The sequence below is a fragment of the Budorcas taxicolor genome, chromosome 16 (assembly GCF_023091745.1).
Source record: "Budorcas taxicolor isolate Tak-1 chromosome 16, Takin1.1, whole genome shotgun sequence".
NCBI lineage: Eukaryota > Metazoa > Chordata > Mammalia > Artiodactyla > Bovidae > Budorcas > Budorcas taxicolor.
The window spans coordinates 29,131,419-29,149,474 of record NC_068925.1 but is presented as its reverse complement, the minus strand read 5'-3'; the positions used below and the strand labels follow the sequence as shown (position 1 = coordinate 29,149,474).

Here is an 18,056-nt window from a genome sequence, read left to right as displayed (position 1 = left end):
ATACCTCATTGTGGTTTTGATTTGTATTTCTCTGATAATGAGTGATGTTGAGCATCTTTTCGTGTGCTTGTTAGCCATCTGTATGTCTTCTTTGGAGAAATGTCTGTTTAGTTCTTTGGTCCATTTTTTGATTGGGTCGTTTATTTTTCTGGAATTGAGCTGCAGGAGTTGCTTGTATATTTTTGAGATTAATTCTTTATCAGTTGCTTTGTTTGCTATTATTTTCTCCCATTCTGAAGGCTGTCTTTTCACCTTGCTTATAGTTTCCTTGGTTGTGCAAAAGCTTTTAATTTTAATTAGATCCCATTTGCTTATTTTTGCTTTTATTTCCAATATTCTGGGGGGAAGTGGAATGACTTTTTGGATCTGTGACTTTATTGTTTTAAATACATTTAGAACAATTCTGTCCATTAATTCTTCCATTTTTTTTTTTTCTGCTTTCTTCTCTCACTCTTCTTGGAGGACTCCAATTACATGTCTATTATTTTATTTTCTCACAGGTCACTGATGCTTTTTATTTTTAAAAATTCTCCTTTTTTTTTTTTTCACTTTGTATAGTTTCTGTCATATTTTAAAATTCACTAGACTTTTCTCCTTCTATGTCTAATCTGCTGTTAATCTTCAGTTCAGTTCAGTTGCTCAGTCGTGTCTGACTCTGCAACTCCATGGACTGCAGTACCCCAGGCCTTTCCCTGTCTATCACCAACTCCCAGAGTTTACTCAAACTCATGTCCATTGAGTCGGTGATGCCATCCAACCATCTCATCCTCTGTTGTCTCCTTCTCCTCCTGCTGTTAATCTTATCCAGTGTCTATTTCACTTTGGACATTACATATTTTATCTCTAGAAGTTTGATTTTGGTCTTTTAAAAAATATCATCCATTATTTCCTTAACTTTTTAATATGTGGAATATAGTTATAATTCTTTCAATGTCTTTGTCTCTAATTCTAATTAATAACTATGTCAGTTCTGGATCAGTTTCCACTGGTTGATTTTCCTTTTCATTGTGATTTCTCCTTTCTTATTTCTTTAAATGTCTGATAGTCTTTGATTGGGTTCCAGACATTATGAATTTTACTATATTGGGTACTAAATATTTTTATGTTCCTATTTTTGAGCTTTATTCTGGATGGAGTTAAGCTACTTAGAAGCAATTTTATCACTTGTAGTGTTGTTTTTAGATTTGTTGAGGAGGACAAGAACTGCATTTAATCCAGGACTAATTATTACACATTATTGTGCATTATCCTTTTAAGGCTCTAATGCTTGTGAGTTATAAAGGTTTTTGTTGTTGTTGTCATTGTAGCTGGTGGATATGGGTATTGCTCCCAGCTCTGTGTGAAAGGTTCCTTCTAAGTCCCTCAAGTGACCACTGTCCTGGTCTCCACTAGTTTCTTTACATTCATATGATTAGGTATGCTGCAAACCTGACTAGGGATCTTCCACAGATCTCTGAAGTTCTCTTTCAGTGCAGCTCTGTCCTCCCTGATACTGTATTCTGCAAACTCTATCTTCCTTTTGCTTCTTAGTCTTTCAACAGCATCTCCTAGTACCAGGGAGTCTACCACCCTCTGGACGGATTCCTCCTCTCTCTCTCAATCCAGGTGTGGAAACTAATGACAGAATGATGGGGCAATAATAGGGCTCAACTTGCTTGTTTGCCAGCTTTCAGGGATCCTTGTCCTTCAGTGCTTGATGTCCATTTTCCTAAAACCATTGTTTGATGTATTTTTTTCTGTTATGATTTGAGTATTCCAGGCAAAATGGTGTGCCTGGTCCCCATACTCCTTCTTGCTTGGAAGTGGAAGTGGTGTGTGTGGATGTGTGTGTCTGTTCTTTTCAACTTCTTGACTAGGACTAATTTATCATTTATTAAACTCATTTTTACCTTTAAATATTGACATTTAGTGCTCTGAATATTCCTTTTCATTGAACTCTAGCCAATTGTGACAAGGTTTGACTTGTAATTCTCTTCTTTTTGCTTATCTAATTTAAAAAATTTGATTAACATTTCCTGTACATTCTCATAGCTGTTTTTTAATTTCCATTTTTTTCTGGGTGATTTTGTTGTTGCTGGTTTTGGTCTATTTTTTGCTGCTTTTTCTGTTCATTTTTAAATTTTACTGAATATGGTTAGAGAACAGTCTATTTGGTTTACCTCTTTTTTGTAATTTACTGAGTTTTTGTTCTCTAAGGTCCAAATAAGTGACACTTTCCCTAACTGTCTGTTTGTTTATTTGCCAATAATGTGAAGTCTATTTGTTGAGTACCTATTTCTCTCTCTTGTTTTTTATCCATCTATAATCAATCATGTTAATTTCACTTTTAGATATCTCTATATTATTATATCTTATTATGATTCCTAAAGTTTTAAAATGACTCAGCTATGTTATGGGATGTGGGGCTGCTCAGAGAGAGACTATGAGGGAATACTGAATACAAGCTGACCCTGTAGTTCAATTTCTAATTATACTAGAGTAGGTATAGAAGCTGTTAAAACGATGGAGCTTCCCAGGTGGCGCAAGAGGTAACCCACCTGCCAATACAGGAGACATAAGAGATGCTGGTTCAATCCCTTGTCAGGAAGATCCCCTGGAGAAGGGAATGGTACCCCACTCCAGTTTGCTTGCCTGGAGAATCCCCATACGGTTGCAAATACAACTGAAGTGACTTAGCACACACACTATGAGGGAACACTGAATACAAGCTGACTCTAGAGTTCAATTTCTAATTATACTAGAACAGATATAGAAGCTGTTAAAATAATTGCAAGGATACACAAATATAGAGATGGGATTAACCTTTACCTTTAAGACAAATAGCACAGGGAATGAAAGTGAAACATATCACTTCAGCAAAAAGAATCTCAAGGCAACGGTTTTGGCATGAGGACTATCAGAACTGTGGCTGTATCTAGCAGCAGTGCTGCTGCTGGCAAAAACCATGGTTTAAATGGTCATATTTTTAATTTGATGTAAATTTACCTTGTCTGCCCAAATTAAAGTTTCTGACATTTCCTGATGAATAATTAGTGCTTCCATGAAAAGTCATATTTAATATTTAAAATGCTAAATATTCAATCTCTCCTCTATACAAGTACATGAATGATTTATACATTCAAAAGTTTACATGATGCAAAAATTGAACTGATAAAACTACAGACAGTTAAGATACTTCCCTCTGCCGTAATATTTACCTTAATGGCCCCGAGATAGGAAGATCCTTTAACTGAGGCAAGTATGATTTGAGACTCTTCCAGCTGAACTAATATATCATCTATAGATGAAATTATTAGGATAGAGTAAGCCTCGGTGTGATGAAGAACTAAATGTAAAGGAGTAGTGTTCCAAAGATCAATAATCTTATACAGCATTTTTTCAAGAGCAGCTTCATTAGTTGCTGAGGTTGATATCTCATTTATTTCATTTTCATACTGAAACATCTAAAACAAAAAAAATTTAATGTCCAATGGAGCAAATAATTCCTGATACATTTAAAATGGAAGATTTAAATGAGTATGTTAAAAATCTGACCAATTAGGTTTATATCCTAACCAGAGACTTCACGGTCTAACTTTCATGAAGCAGCCCTTTTCAGTTTTTAATCATGCTATTTCACATTCTTCTTGCTCAGTGAAAATTTCTGACTCAGTATTTATTTCTTCTGATTCTGGTCAGTGTAAAAAATAGTTCATAGCACATTCTGCAGATAGCATTACTACTTTCAGCTTTCTTTTCTCTGCACTAATGCCAATTGCTTAATTATTTTGTGACAAGTTTTTACTTTCTATGATAATTCTTGGGATATAATAGTCTGAAAGAACATAACTCTAATGGGCACAGCTTTCCATGGCTTCACTTTGACACAGCTCCATGAGGATAAATGTCTCTCAAAATACTTTAATGGAGTATTTACAGACTTTTCCATGTGCCCTGACTGCCAATTTCCATTGGACAAAATCTTGATGTAATATCTCCAGATTCAATCACCAGAACAGAGATACTTGGAGAGCTGCTCTCCTCTGCATCTTGGAATTAACTAGCTGCACTTGTTGTTTTTATCCCTGAAAGAAGATTCTACTGCTATTCCCATAGGTCATCCTATTTAATATCTCCATTTATTTCCAGTAGTCATGTATGGATGTGAGAGTTAGACTGTGAAGAAAGCTGAGCACCGAAGAATTGATGCTTTTGAACTGTGGTGTTGGAGAATACTCTTGAGAGTCCCTTGGACTGCAAGGAGATCCAACCAAGCATCCTAAAAGAAATCAGTCCTGGGTGTTCATTGGAGAGACTGATGTTGAAGCTGAAACTCCAATACTTTGGCCACCTGATGTGAAGAGCTGACTCACTAGAAAAGACCCTGATGCTGGGAGGGATTGGGGGCAGGAGGAGAAGGGGATGACAGAGGATGAGATGGCTGGATGGCATCACCGACTCGATGGACATGAGTTTGGGTGAAGTCCAGGAGTTGGTGATGGACAGGGAGGCCTGGCATGCTGTGATTCATGGGGTTGCAAAGAGTCGGACACGACTGAGCAACTGAACTGACTGTTGAAATTGTGCCAGATTTTTGGAATGCCCATTAGCACTGATTAAATAGTCTGAAACTATCTAGATATTTTGATGAATTCACTCTTGGACCACAGTTTAGTTAGGATACTCTGATAATGATCCAGGGAAGGATGCAACATTTAGATGGGATGAGGAAAGAGAGCAAAAGAGGATTCAAAGATTATTTCATCAGATGGCGACTGCAGCCATGAAATTAAAAGACGCTTACTCCTTGGAAGGAAAGTTATGACCAACTTAGATAGCATATTCAAAAGCAGAGACATTATTCTGCCAACAAAGGTCCGTCTAGTCAAGGCTATGGTTTTTCCAGTGGTCATGTATGGATGTGAGAGTTGGACTGTGAAGAAGGCTGAGTGCTGAAGAATTGATGCTTTTGAACTGTGGTGTTAGAGAAGACTCTTGAGAGACCCTTGGACTGCAAGGAGATCCAACCAGTCCATTCTAAAAGAGATCAGCCCTGGGTGTTCTTTGGAAGGAATGATGTTAAAGCTGAAACCCCAGTACTTCGGCCACTTCATGTGAAGAGTTGACTCATTGGAAAAGACTCTAATGCTTGAAGAGACTGGGGGCAGGAGGAAGAGGGGATGACAGAGGATGAGATGGCTGGATGGCATCACCAACTTGATGGATGTGAGTCTGAGTGAACTCCAGGGGTTGGTGATGGACAGGGAGGCCTGGCATGCTGCGATTCATGGGGTCGCAAAGAGTTGGACACCACTGAGCAACTGAAATGAACTGAACTGAACTAGAAAAAAAGTGGAGGTACCATTAACTAAGATGGAGAGAATAAAGGAAGAGTGGAATTTTGGAGATGGAGAAAGAGAAGTGCATTTTTGACATGTTAACTTTGAGATATTTTTTAGACATATAAGTGGAGGTGGATCTATGAGTTCAGGAGGGCAGCTGAATTTAGGGCCAAAGATATAAATTAATTTTTAAAATAAAGTTCACTTTTAAAATTCTTGTCTAATTAAAATATTTTCCCCATTTCCTCATTATAGCAAATCATTTAGTAGAAAATTTTAGGCATAAAATACTATTTTGGTTATATTAGACATTGTCAACTGTGTAACATGAAATGTAAATGAAGCTTATTGTAAACTGCACATGAAAATAGAAAAATTTTAACCATGAAAATCATAGTAAAATTTTATTTGTATAACAAAATCTACAGGTAAATCAAATAGCTGCTAATTGTGTATTTTAAATAGAATATCAAGTTATTTGTAGGGCCACCCTAACATGCTCTTAATATATCTTCATTTTATATAAATATGGTAGTTTTGATGGTATTCCTATAAAATTTACTCTCCACAAGAAGTATCACTGTTAAGTAAAAACACCAATTTAATTTCATCTGTTATGCATGAAACCTGTTTTCGAATCACCTAGTAGTAATGGCATGATGAATGGCTTACGCTTATAATATGTACATCATATTTTTTAAACCAAAAAGCAAATTTACTATTCAATGTAATACTAGTTTTATCAGTTATTAATCTGTACTAAACTACCACCAACAAAGCATCACCTGTCATCTACTAATACATTATACTCCTACTTTTCCTAACATTCCACAAACGTCTTATTTTTCTAATTCTTACTCCTTGTAGATTTACTTGCCTCTTAAATTTGGGCCTTCTGCTACGCCAACTTTATTTCAAACCATTTTGATTTACCTTGAGTGCTAGAAGATTCTCTACTGTACAGTTTTTGTCAAGAGACACGGACTTTCCAATAATCTCCTGGAGAGCCTCCCAGTGCCTTGGCTTGAGACAGGGGTTTCCTAGTGCTATGATGATTGGCAGCTCTTGTTTAAAATCTATCACTGATTGCTTAAGATGTGTCACCATGTCATTTTTAGGTAGGCCTATAAGAAGCAACGGGTCAGCAGCTTTATCATACAGTCCACATTTTCTAAGCCAGAAAACAAATTTGCTCTTTAATGTAATACTGCTTTATCAGTTATTAATCTGTACTAAAATAATGAGGCTTATTAACATCACTCTCCCATAAGAATCAAGCATGGATTAAAATAAAGGGAAATAGTTGATCAGGACTAGTGATTAAAACCCCAAACTATCAGAACAAGTTATTTTGCAAAATTTAATACTAGGGATAGCTAGTTACCACAGGGTTTCCCAGATTTTCCCTGACAAGATAGACATACAGAGAGGTACACACAAATAATTCAAAAGATTATTTTGGTTTTGGGGCTTTTCAATTCTGCTCATTAAAAGAACATTAAGGGAAAAAATCAATCACTGTCATTTCATAAAGAATACATCTTTACATTAAAATGTAGAAAATGAAGGTAAAAACTGCCATAGACCAGAACTGACCTTTCCTCTGGCATTAACAACACAACACACAACAATACAGATTCCTGGGTCGGGAAGATCCCCTGGAGGAGGGCATGCCAACCCACTCCAGTATTCTTGCCTGGAGAATCCCGATGGACAGAGGAGTCTGGTGGGCTACAATCCACAGGGTTGCAAAGAGTCGGACATGACTAAGTGACCAAGCACAGCACACACAAAGGGTGCAGGACTCAAAACCTGTGCAGCTGAAGGTCCAACCCTTATAACCTTTTACTCAGTTTATAAAAGAGGGAGGAGACAGAAAAACAGCCAAAGTAGATCACTTGAGGAACTGAAAACTATATGCATATTCTTGACTATACAATTGGTACAGATGAGGCTTATTTTATAAAGCTATGTTGAATAACAAAGTGTGTTTCAAGACTTGATCAGATAAAAAGATGAGAATAAATTTTTTGCAAGTCTATACTGTGGTGAACAAGATTTAATCTGGGAAACTATGGATAAAAGAAAGTTTTATCTACTTGTTACTTTATATGTTGCTCTCTGAAACAGATATATGACACAATATTGAAAGAGAACCACAAAATGAGTGTTGTGTTGCTTTAACACTCTGGGTGATTTGTCCCCAATTTTTCTCTTTTCTACAGTTTCTGTGATAATCACATTTCTTATATAATTTAAAAACAAGCAAATTAAGGTGTTTTCCTTGAAAAGAAAAAAAACTATAAAGAAAACTATGAAACTGAAAAAACTATAAAAAAAAACTATAGCTTAAGGTATAGCTGAGAGATTAGAGGAATTAAAAAAATTAAAGCATTATCTTGCCAAGTGGAATAAAGCTTTCTATTTGGAAAGGATTTGGTTTTACAGAATTGCTTGCACAGGAACAGCATCTCTGTGTTGGCAAGATTTCAAATTTGATGATTAGCAGAAGGAAAACCTGTCAAAATGACTCTGGCTGTTTCCCGCATTGCCCAAAATATACTATCTGCATACACAGTGAGGGTTTGAAGGTGGGTCCTTACATCAAAACATCTGTGGTTCTAAGAGCCAGAATCAGGCAGAAGCATTTGGGGTTCTACCTAAGGAATTGATTTTTAACAGATATAAAATTGTTACTAGTTAATTAAAAACATTTTTTCCAAAGTTTTAATCTCTTTCTTGCTTCAGGAAGTGATTCCTACCTATACTCTTGTACTGTCTTTTCAGTCATTAATGGTCAGTCTTTAGAACAGGTAAAGTAACAAAGCCAAGGACAATGATCTTGCTGGCCTAGTAGCCATTTTTGTGTAATCTTAAGTAGAAAAACTTGAGAAAGACACTTTACCTTTTTCTAGTACAAAGATTATTTGCATCCATTTTGAAACATTTCTATATACTGATTCTGTATCAATACTGTCAAGAGTGCTGTTCCTCCATTCCCAAAAGAGGGTTCCCCATTCCTCTTCTGCATCCCATAATATTTTCCTTAAGGTTAAGTCATAGTCAATGTCAGCGATCTCTGAAAGTACAATTTGTGTAATCTCTTCCGTATTAAGAAAATACATATGAGACGGGGAATCATTGAAACAATCCTGATAGTTTGAATATGTTTTAGCTTTGACAGCTAAACTTGCAGCTTCCTCTGAAAGAGTCTGGATCATTTCCATTGCTGTTGACACTGGAGTACTAGCACATAACAACACAGAATTTCTTATCTAAAAAAATAATAAGACATTTTTAGGAGGGTATAATGTTCTGAACTTAAACATGTTTTATTGACAGCATTTTAATATGCCACCTAAGTGTCAACAAACATTATTTGCAATCATTATCTGAAAAGATTGTCCTTAATTTATTTATACTCAATGTATTAGAAACCTGGGAGGAATTTTTAGGAGGCAGTAACAGTGACAGCTCCAGGAGAAATTACCAGTTCTGACTTGAGGAGCAAGAAAGGTTCTGACAAAGATTCTTTGCTTGATCAAACTTTAGTCAGGCTCCCTGGTGGCTCAGATGGTAAAGCATCTGTCTACAATGCGGGAGACCTGGGCTTGATCTCTGGGTTGGGAAGATCCCCTGGAGAAGGAAATGGCAACTTCCCCCCACCTCCCAGTACTATTGCCTGGAAAATCCCATGGACAGAGGGGCCTCATATGCTCAGTGCAGTCACAAAGAGTCGGACATGACTGAGTGATTTCACTTTCTTTTCTTTCTGACTGACGACTAAGTAGGTTGTAACTTTTAGGCTCATATGCGCACTTCCTTATAAAATTAAGTTTTATTAAGAACCCTGCTAAGTCAGTTTAACCAGAATTCCCACCCTCAATGTCTGCTCATCCTAGACAACAGATCATTTCCTCTATTGCAATCATACAGAATAAAAATCTGTTTTTACCACTTTGACTACTGTTCAACTCTGGGTTTTCTTTGACAGCTCCTAATACTCAGAGTATGGAAATCCTCTCTTTCTCTCTCTTTTTCTTTTTTTCTCACAGCTCAGTCCTCAAACAATTTTAAGGTGGTGGCAATTTTAAGGAGCTGAAACTCTGAGAGAAGAGAACTTTACTTTCTGTGTTGGTAATCTGTGGTTCTAAGGAGGGTCAACCCTGTTGATTTTTTTCTCTCTGTGTTCTACTACTTTGCCCCAGATGTGGGTGCAGTTATGGAAGTTGACAGAGTACAGTAACAAGTTCCAGTTTTCTAACCAGAGGACTGAAAAACAGTGCAGAGAATCTGGAAAATATGGAGAAGATCATAAACAGAAAGGATCTCCAGAAAAGTAACTACATAAAGTTGTCAATGAACTCTTGGGCTCAACTGAGCTGCACACATATAGATCTGATCCTATTCAGCACATCAAAGACTCTGAGATTAAACTAACATACCACTACCCAGAATACTACTGACCACTGGATGGCACACACATGGTCTGAACAGCACCTTAGAGACATTGATAATAGAAATAACAATGGAAAGAAACCCACAGCCCAAAGAAAGTGGGTTGGAACTTGGGACCTGAATCTGACTAGGTCAACAGTTTTCTAAAACAAAAATACCAACATGACATTTAGGGATGACACAGAACTTTAGAGCATAATATTTAATCCAATATTATTCCATATACAAAAAATCAGGAAAACCTCAACTCACATGGGAAAAAATAATCAAAAGACACCAATGTCTAGATGACACATATGTTAAAATTATCTGACAAAGAATATAAAGCAGGTTTTATAACAATGCTGCACAGAAATAATGTATATTCTTGAAGCCATTGGGAAAATAGAAAGTCTTACCAAAGAAAAATTTAAAAAGATATAAAGAAAAATCAAATGAAAATTTTAGAACTGAGAAACACAATAAACAAAAGTAGAAGTTCATTGGATTTGATTCAATAATAGCATGCAAATGATAGAAGAAAGCATCAGTGAACCTAAAGATAGATGCTTACTCTAGTTGAGACCCTCTCCAGGGGTTGCCCTTGACCAAAAAGTCACACAAGATTACACGTGCACTAGAGCTCCATCATGGACGTGTAAAGAACCAGCCCTTTTGTCTTCATCCAGGATAACTCTGCAAAGTCATTCCAATTTAGAGATTCCCCTGGTTGCTCAGATGGTAAAGCATCTGCCTGCAATGCAGGAGAACTGGGTTCAATCCCTGGGCTAGGAAGATCTCCTGGAGGAGGGCATGCCAACCCACTCCAGTATTCTTGCCTGGAGAATCCCCACAGACAGAGGAGCCTGGTGGGCTACAGTCCACAGGGTTGCAAAGAGTCAGACACAAATGAGCAACTAAGCATAGAACATAGGATCCTATGAAACCTACATGGCAATGACACTAGAGTTCAATTTTTCCTTCTACCCAACCTTGATTACCTCAAGCCCTCACATTGTTGCCAGAAACACTTTCCAATGAACTTACTCTAACACAGATATTCCATCTCAGTGTCCAACCTAGTATACTTAACATATAAATAGGGTGAACTAGAAACCTTGGTACACATGCATATGAAATTTCTAGTAATATTTTAAAGATTGCAACTGAATGCTTTTAAGTACTCTCATATGCCTATTTTTTCACCTTTATTATATTTGTGTGAAGCCAGTATAGATTTTGCATAAATGCAGAAAATTTTTAAAGTAACTAATTGTAATACATAGCATTGTGCCTAATACATATTAGGTATCAAAATATGCTGAATAAATATGATAATAGTAACTTGTAATGGTGGTGGGGATAGAGGGGAGTGGAAAGAATCAGGGATTCTGGAACCCTGGCCCTCACTGTGTGATCTTAAGCAAGCTAGTTAACCTCTTTAAAACTCAGCTGTTTGTTTGTTTGTTTTCATGCAGAAAAAGGATAAAGCCCCTAGCATGGTTACTGACACTTAGTTAAAGCTCAATAAATGTTAGGTGTTTATTGTATAGTTTGCTCCTCATAAGTGAGTGAAGCTGGATTTATTATCTTTTGGCCTAGACTAAGGCCCAAAAAGTATCCAGGGTTTTTTAGCTCTTTTTACATCATGGGACAACTGTAGCAGTCTGTTGAAGCCTACGGAAAAAAATCACCAGTTTACTGTTGCTTGTCTACATTAACTCAAAGTTGGAGAAAATGCTAAACTTCAGCTAGAGGTTAGTGAGAATAGACACATAATTTCACTTCTCATTCAAATTCACAAATCAAAATTATGTCTGTGGATTCCAGGTTAAGTGGATTCCAGGTTAAGAATACTTGGACTAAATTATTTACTTAAGATTCCACAGAAAGGAAATACCTATATGCTAGGCTTACATAATGAGAAACAAAAACTTACTTTGGCCTTTAAATTACTAACTTCAATACATAGATCAGTGATGTATGATTCCAAATTGTCTCTGAATTTAGAAATAGCAGCATCTTTATTTTTTTCACTTAACTTCACGGAAGTTTTTAGTTGGCCAAACTTGATAAGAAGGATTTTATAAATGGCAGTTTGCTCTTCTGAAACATGGATCTGGTAATACCTTACAACAGAATACAGCTGAGCAACTATTATATACTCTTTTTCTAACTTAGATATTTTTGAAGAAATTGCATCCAAAAAAGTAAAATATTCCAAAAATTCTTCCACTTCAGTGGGAGTATATTCCAGCTTCTGCAAGGATGACTCTATAACCTGAAATCATCAACAAATGAGTTACAATTATTTAATGAATTTTCATTATTTTAGAAAAGTAGTCACTCAATGTCTCTCACTAACTTCCATAATTATAATTTCAAAAAAAGACATCATCTAGACATTATTCTAAGTATTGCTTAAATACCGGAGCATTAACAAGATCAAATCCTTTCTATTGTTAACAGAAGGAACTTGAATGTAACTTGCACATAAAATAAATGCTATTAAGACATAAAGATGGTTTCTCTGGTGGCTCAGTTGGTAAAGAGTCTGCTGGCAATGCAGGAGACCCAGGTTTGACCCCTGGGTCAGGAAGATCCTCTGGAGAAGGGAACGGCAAACCACCCTAGTATTTTTGTGTGGTATTCTTGTGTCCAGTATTCCCATGGACAGAAGAGCCAGGTGAGCTACAGATCATGGAGTTGCAAAAATCAGACACGACTAAGCAACTAAGCATGCATGCACATGAGACATAAATAAGTAGTTATGAATAAATTTATTCTGTGAAGTAAATGCAATAGTAGTAACAAGGTTATGACTGAAATGTGACCTGTGCATAATAATTGCTCCCATTTTTGGGGAGCATTTGTATGTTATGTTCTTTGTGTACATGATCTCATTTTGTTTTTTGTTTTTTTGTGTGTGTGTTTTTTACAATACTGTATTGGTTTTGCCATACATTGACATGAATCCGCCACGGGTGTACATGAGTTCCCAATCCTGAACCCCCCTCCCACCTCTCACCCCATATCATCTCTCTGGATCATCTTCGTGCACCAGTCCCAAGCATCCTGTATCCTGTATTGAACATAGACTGGCGATTCGTTTCTTACATGATAGTATACATGTTTCAATGCCATTCTCCCAAATCATCCCACCCTCTCCCTCTCCCACAGAGTCCAAAAGTCTGTTCTAAACATCTGTGTCTCTTTCGCTGTCTCGCATACAGGATTATCACTACCATCTTTCTAAATTCCATATATATGTGTTAGTATCCTGTATTGGTGTTTTTCTTTCTGGCTTACTTCACTCTGTATAATAGGCTCCAGTTTCATCCACCTCATTAGAACTGATTCAAATGTATTCTTTTTAATGGCTGAGTAATACTCCATTGTGTATATGTACCACAGCTTTCTTATCCATTCATCTGCTTTGTTTACTCAGTCAGTTCAGTTCAATTGTTCAGTCATGTCTGACTCTTTGTGACCCCATGGACTACAGCATGCCAGGCCTCCCAGTCCATAACCAACTCCTGGAGTTTACTCAAACTCATGTTCATTGAGTCAGTGATGCCATCCAACCATCTCATCCTCTGTTGTCCCCTTCTCCTCCTACCCTCAATCTTTCCCAGCATCAGGGTCTTTTCAAATGAGTCAGTTCTTCACATCAGGTGGCCAAAGTTTTGGAGCTTCAGCTTCAACATCAATCTGTTCAATTAATATTCAGGACTGATTTCCTTTAGGATGGACTAGTTGGATCTCCTTGCAGTCCAAGGAACTCTCGAGAGTTTTCTCCAACACCACAGTTCTAAAGCATCAATTCTTTGGTGCTCCGCTTTCTTTATAGTCCAACTCTCACATCCATACACAACTACTGGAAAAACCATAGCTTTGACTAGATGGACTTTGTTGGCCAAGTAATGTCTCTGCTTTTTAATATGCTGTCTAGGTTGGTCATAACTTTTCTTTCAAGGAGCCATCATCTTTTAATTTCATGGTTGTAGCCACCATCTGCAGTGATTTTGGAGCCCTCCCAAATAAAGTCTGTCACTGTTTCCACTGTTTCCCCATCTATTTGCCATGAAGTGATGGGATCAGATGCCATGATCTGAATGTTGAGTTTTAAGCCAAGGGTGATGCCTTACCTGAAGTTATTGATATTTCTCCCGGCAATCTTGATGCCAGTTTGTGCTTCATCCACACCAACGTTTCTCATGATGTACTCTGCATATAAGTTAAATAAGCAGGATGACAATATACGGCCTTGACGTCCTCCTTTTCCTATTTGGAACCAGTCTGTTGTTCCATGTCCAGTTCTAACTGTTGCTTCCTGACCTGCATACAGATTTCTCAAGAGGCAGGTCAGGTGATCTGGTATTCCCATCTCTTTCAGAATTTTCCACAGTTTGTCGTGGTCCACACAGTCAAAGACCAAGCATAGTTAATAAAGCAGAAGGAGATGTTTTTCTGGAACTCTCTTGCTTTTTTGATGATCCAGCAGATGCTGGCAATTTGATCTCTGGTTCCTCTGCCTTTTCTAAATCCAGCTTGAACATCTGGAAGTTCATGGTTCACGTACTGTTGAAGGCTGACTTGGTGAATTTTGAGCATCACTTATATGAGTGCAATTGTGTGGTAGTTTGAGCATTCTTTGCCATTGCCTTTCTTGGGGATTGGAATAAATACCAACGTTTTCCAGTCCTGTGGCCACTGCTGAGTTTTTCAAATTTGCTGACATATTGAGTGCAGCACTTTCAAAGCGTCATCTTTTAGGATTTGAAATAGCTCAACTGGAATTACATCACCTCCACTAGCTTTGTTTGTAGTGATGCTTCCTAAGGCCCACTTGAATTTGCATTCCAGAATGTCTTGCTCTAGTTGAGTGATCACACCATCATGATTATCTGAGTCATGAAGATCTCTTTTGTATAGTTCTTCTGTGTATTGTTGTCACCTCTTCTTAATATCTTCTGCTTCTGTTAGGTCCAGACCATTTCTGTCCTTTATCGAGCCCATGTTTACATGAAATATTCCCTTGGTATCTCTAATTTTCTTGAAGAGATCTCTAGTCTTTCCCATTCTATTATTTTTCTCTATTTCTTTGCATTGATTGCTGAGGAAGGCTTTCTTATCTCTCCTTGCTATTTTTTGGAATTCTGCATTCAGATGGATATATCTTTTGTTTTCTACTTTGTCTTTCATGTCTCTCTTATTCACAGCTATTTGTAAGGCCTCCTCAGACAACCATTTTGGCTTTTTGCATTTCTTTTCCTTGGTCATGATCTTGATCCCTGCCTCCTGTACAGTGTGTCACAAACTTCCGTCCATAGTTCTTCAGGGACTCTGTCTATCAGATCTAATCCCTTAAATCTGTTTGTCATTTCTACTGTATAATCATAAGAGATTTGATTTAGGTCACACCTGAATGGTCTAGTGATTTTCCTTACTTTCTTCAGTTTAAGAAATTTAAAAAAGCATAGTTACTACCTGAGTGTTATTTTCTCTAATCTGCAAAGAGGGAAACTGAGTTTCAGAAGGATTAATAAGCCTAAAATATTAAATTTTTTGAGTTACAGAGCTATGATTCAAACCCAAATCTGAATCCAAATCCTGTTTATATCCATTATAAGTATATGCAATAATTACAAATAGACGCACAAATGTATGTGTATACTGCGGTGTGCTTAGTCACTCAGTCATGTTCAACTCTTTGCAACCCCATGAACTTTAGCTTGTCAGGCTCCTCTGTCCATGGAAATTCTCCAAGCAATAATGAAGTGGGTTGCCATGCCCTCCCCCAGGGGATCTTCTCAACCCAGGGATCGAACCTATGTATCCCAAGTTGCAAGTGGATTCTTTAGCATCTGAGCCACCAGGGAAGCCCATATATATGTGTATATATAACATCCACACCTTTTATAAGTATTTGTATATCATTCCATTAGATTTTCAAAAGAATTAAATTCCTATGATTAAATTACAATTTTACCATAGTTTCCGTCATGTTTCAAGGGCTCTTGATGAGTATGCATAATTCTGGAATCAATATCAGTTTAATTTGTCAGCTCACAGCCTTGAATTGCTTGTGTATGTCTCTAATTTTTTATATACTTTATTCTACTTGACTATATGCTCATGCAAAAACACCAATTAAAAATTTTATAAAATAAAAATATCTATTACATCACCACCTAGAGATAATTATGCTAACCAAGCAGAAATTTTATCCATTTTATGGTGTATGGGTATATATGTGTGGTGTATGTGTATATATGTGTGTACATGCACATATGTGAACCTGCTCTTGAATATACATTTTTATCACAGGGTTAGTATGGATTGACTTTGAAGTCAGAGAGACCTGTGTTTGAATCCTAGCTCCCATGTTTACTAACTGCATGAACCAAAGTAGCTTTACTTTAATAAACTTAGTGTCCTCATTACAGTTTTGAGAATCAAATAAAATAATTTAGTAATGATTTTATAATGATGCCTGCTGAATTTGACTGAAAATGATCACAATAGAAGACTGAATAAAGACAGCTATCCTGACTCCAACCACAAATCCCAATTAAATTCCAGAAAAATATGTTAAAATAAACTCGTATCTCAAAGAAAACAGATAATTACATTTTTGTAGAATAGAGTAGTAGAAAGACATGAAATATTCCCAAACGTCCTTTTTGTTACTAGTAATACATTCAGTTAAGGATTGTAAAAGAAAAGAAAATTACAGACCAATTTCACTTACAAGCATTAAGGCAAAAATTAAAAAATAATGTAGCAATATATCTATGTGCATGTGCACACTGGTAAGGTATATCTATTGATTCAGATATGAAATTAAACTTAGAAAGTCAATTAATGTAATTAACCACATTAAAAGGTTAAAGGAAAACAACTGCATGATTATCACAACAGATAAACAGAATAGGATTTGATAAAGTTAACTTATGATTAAAAAACACATATCAAGTTAGGAACTCTTATGCAAATAAGGGAATTTCCTTAAATATATAAAAGGAAGCTACTTCCCTTTATAAAAACACACCTGGGGGCATGCAGAAGCCAGAAAGAAGAGAAATAAACAGAACTTTCAGAACAGCTTCCTAAACATATATATAGCTCAGAAACAACTTTCTGGAACTAACAACAATGATTCTTCTAACTGTAGAAGTAACTCACATATGTTCAATATGTGCCAGAAACTGTAAAAGAGCTTTGCAATCATTAACTTCTTTAATTCTCACAACTTCTCTAGGTCAGTTACAAATATTATCCCCAATTTACAGAAAAAGATGCTTAAGTATAGAGAGGATAAGGATATAAACTTTGTTGTTGTTGTTCAGTTGTGTCCAACTCTTTGTGACCCCATGGACTTAGTACACCAGGCTCCTCTGTCCTCCACTATCTCCTGGAGTTTGCTCAAATTCATGTCCATTGAGTTGGTGATGCTATCTAACCATGTCATCCTCTGCCATCATCTTCTCCTCTTGTCCTCAATCGTTCCCAGCATCAGGGTCTTTTCCAATGAGTCAGCTCTTCACATCCAGTGGCCAAAGTATTGGGGCTTCAGCATCAACAACAGTCCTCTCAGTGAATATTTGGGGTTGATTTCCTTCAGGAATTTTGGGCTTCCTGGGTGGCTCAGTGGTAAAAAAATTCCACTTGCCAATGGAGGAGATGCAGGTTTGATCTCTGGATTGGGAAGCTCCCCTGGAGAAAGAAATGGCAACCTATTCCAGTATTCTTGCCTGGGAAATCTCATGGGCAAAAGAGCCTGGAGGGCTACAATCAACAGGGTTGCAAAAATTTGAACACGACTTAACAGCTAAATAACAAGAATTGACATCTACAAGACACTGTATCAAAAAACCAAACAAAATGCACATTATTTTCAAGCACATATGGAACATTCTTTAGGACAGACCACATATTAGTACACAAAACAAGCCTCAACAAACTAAGAGGATAGAAATTATTTAAACAATCTTTTTCTGACCACAATGGCATGAAACTAGAAATCGTCCATAGAAAGAAAACAAGCAAAAGCCCACAATTACATGGTGACTAAACACTTAATAAAAACAAATGAGTCAATGAGGAAATAAAAAGTAACTCTAGACAAACAATGAAAACATTGCTATCAACATCTATGGGACACAGCAAAAGTGGTTCTAGGAAGAAACTTCATGACAACAAAAGCCGTATTCAAAAGATAAGAAAAATCTCAAGCAACCTACCTACCACCTAAATGAATTAGAAAAAGAACAAACAAAAATTAAGTCAGCTGAA

General features: G+C 36.7%; 1 protein-coding gene across 1 annotated transcript in view; it reads right to left on the bottom strand.

The window, feature by feature from the left end:
- Positions 1–18,056, bottom strand: part of DNAH14 (dynein axonemal heavy chain 14) — a 388,242-nt gene that overhangs the window by 253,461 nt on the left and 116,725 nt on the right. Inside the window, exons 18-21 of the mRNA XM_052654143.1 lie at positions 11,698–12,039; positions 8,227–8,596; positions 6,255–6,445; positions 3,198–3,443 (exon numbers count right to left, since the gene is read on the bottom strand). Of these exons, the coding sequence (XP_052510103.1) occupies positions 3,198–3,443; positions 6,255–6,445; positions 8,227–8,596; positions 11,698–12,039 (1,149 nt within the window). The remainder of the gene's footprint in view (positions 1–3,197; positions 3,444–6,254; positions 6,446–8,226; positions 8,597–11,697; positions 12,040–18,056) is intronic.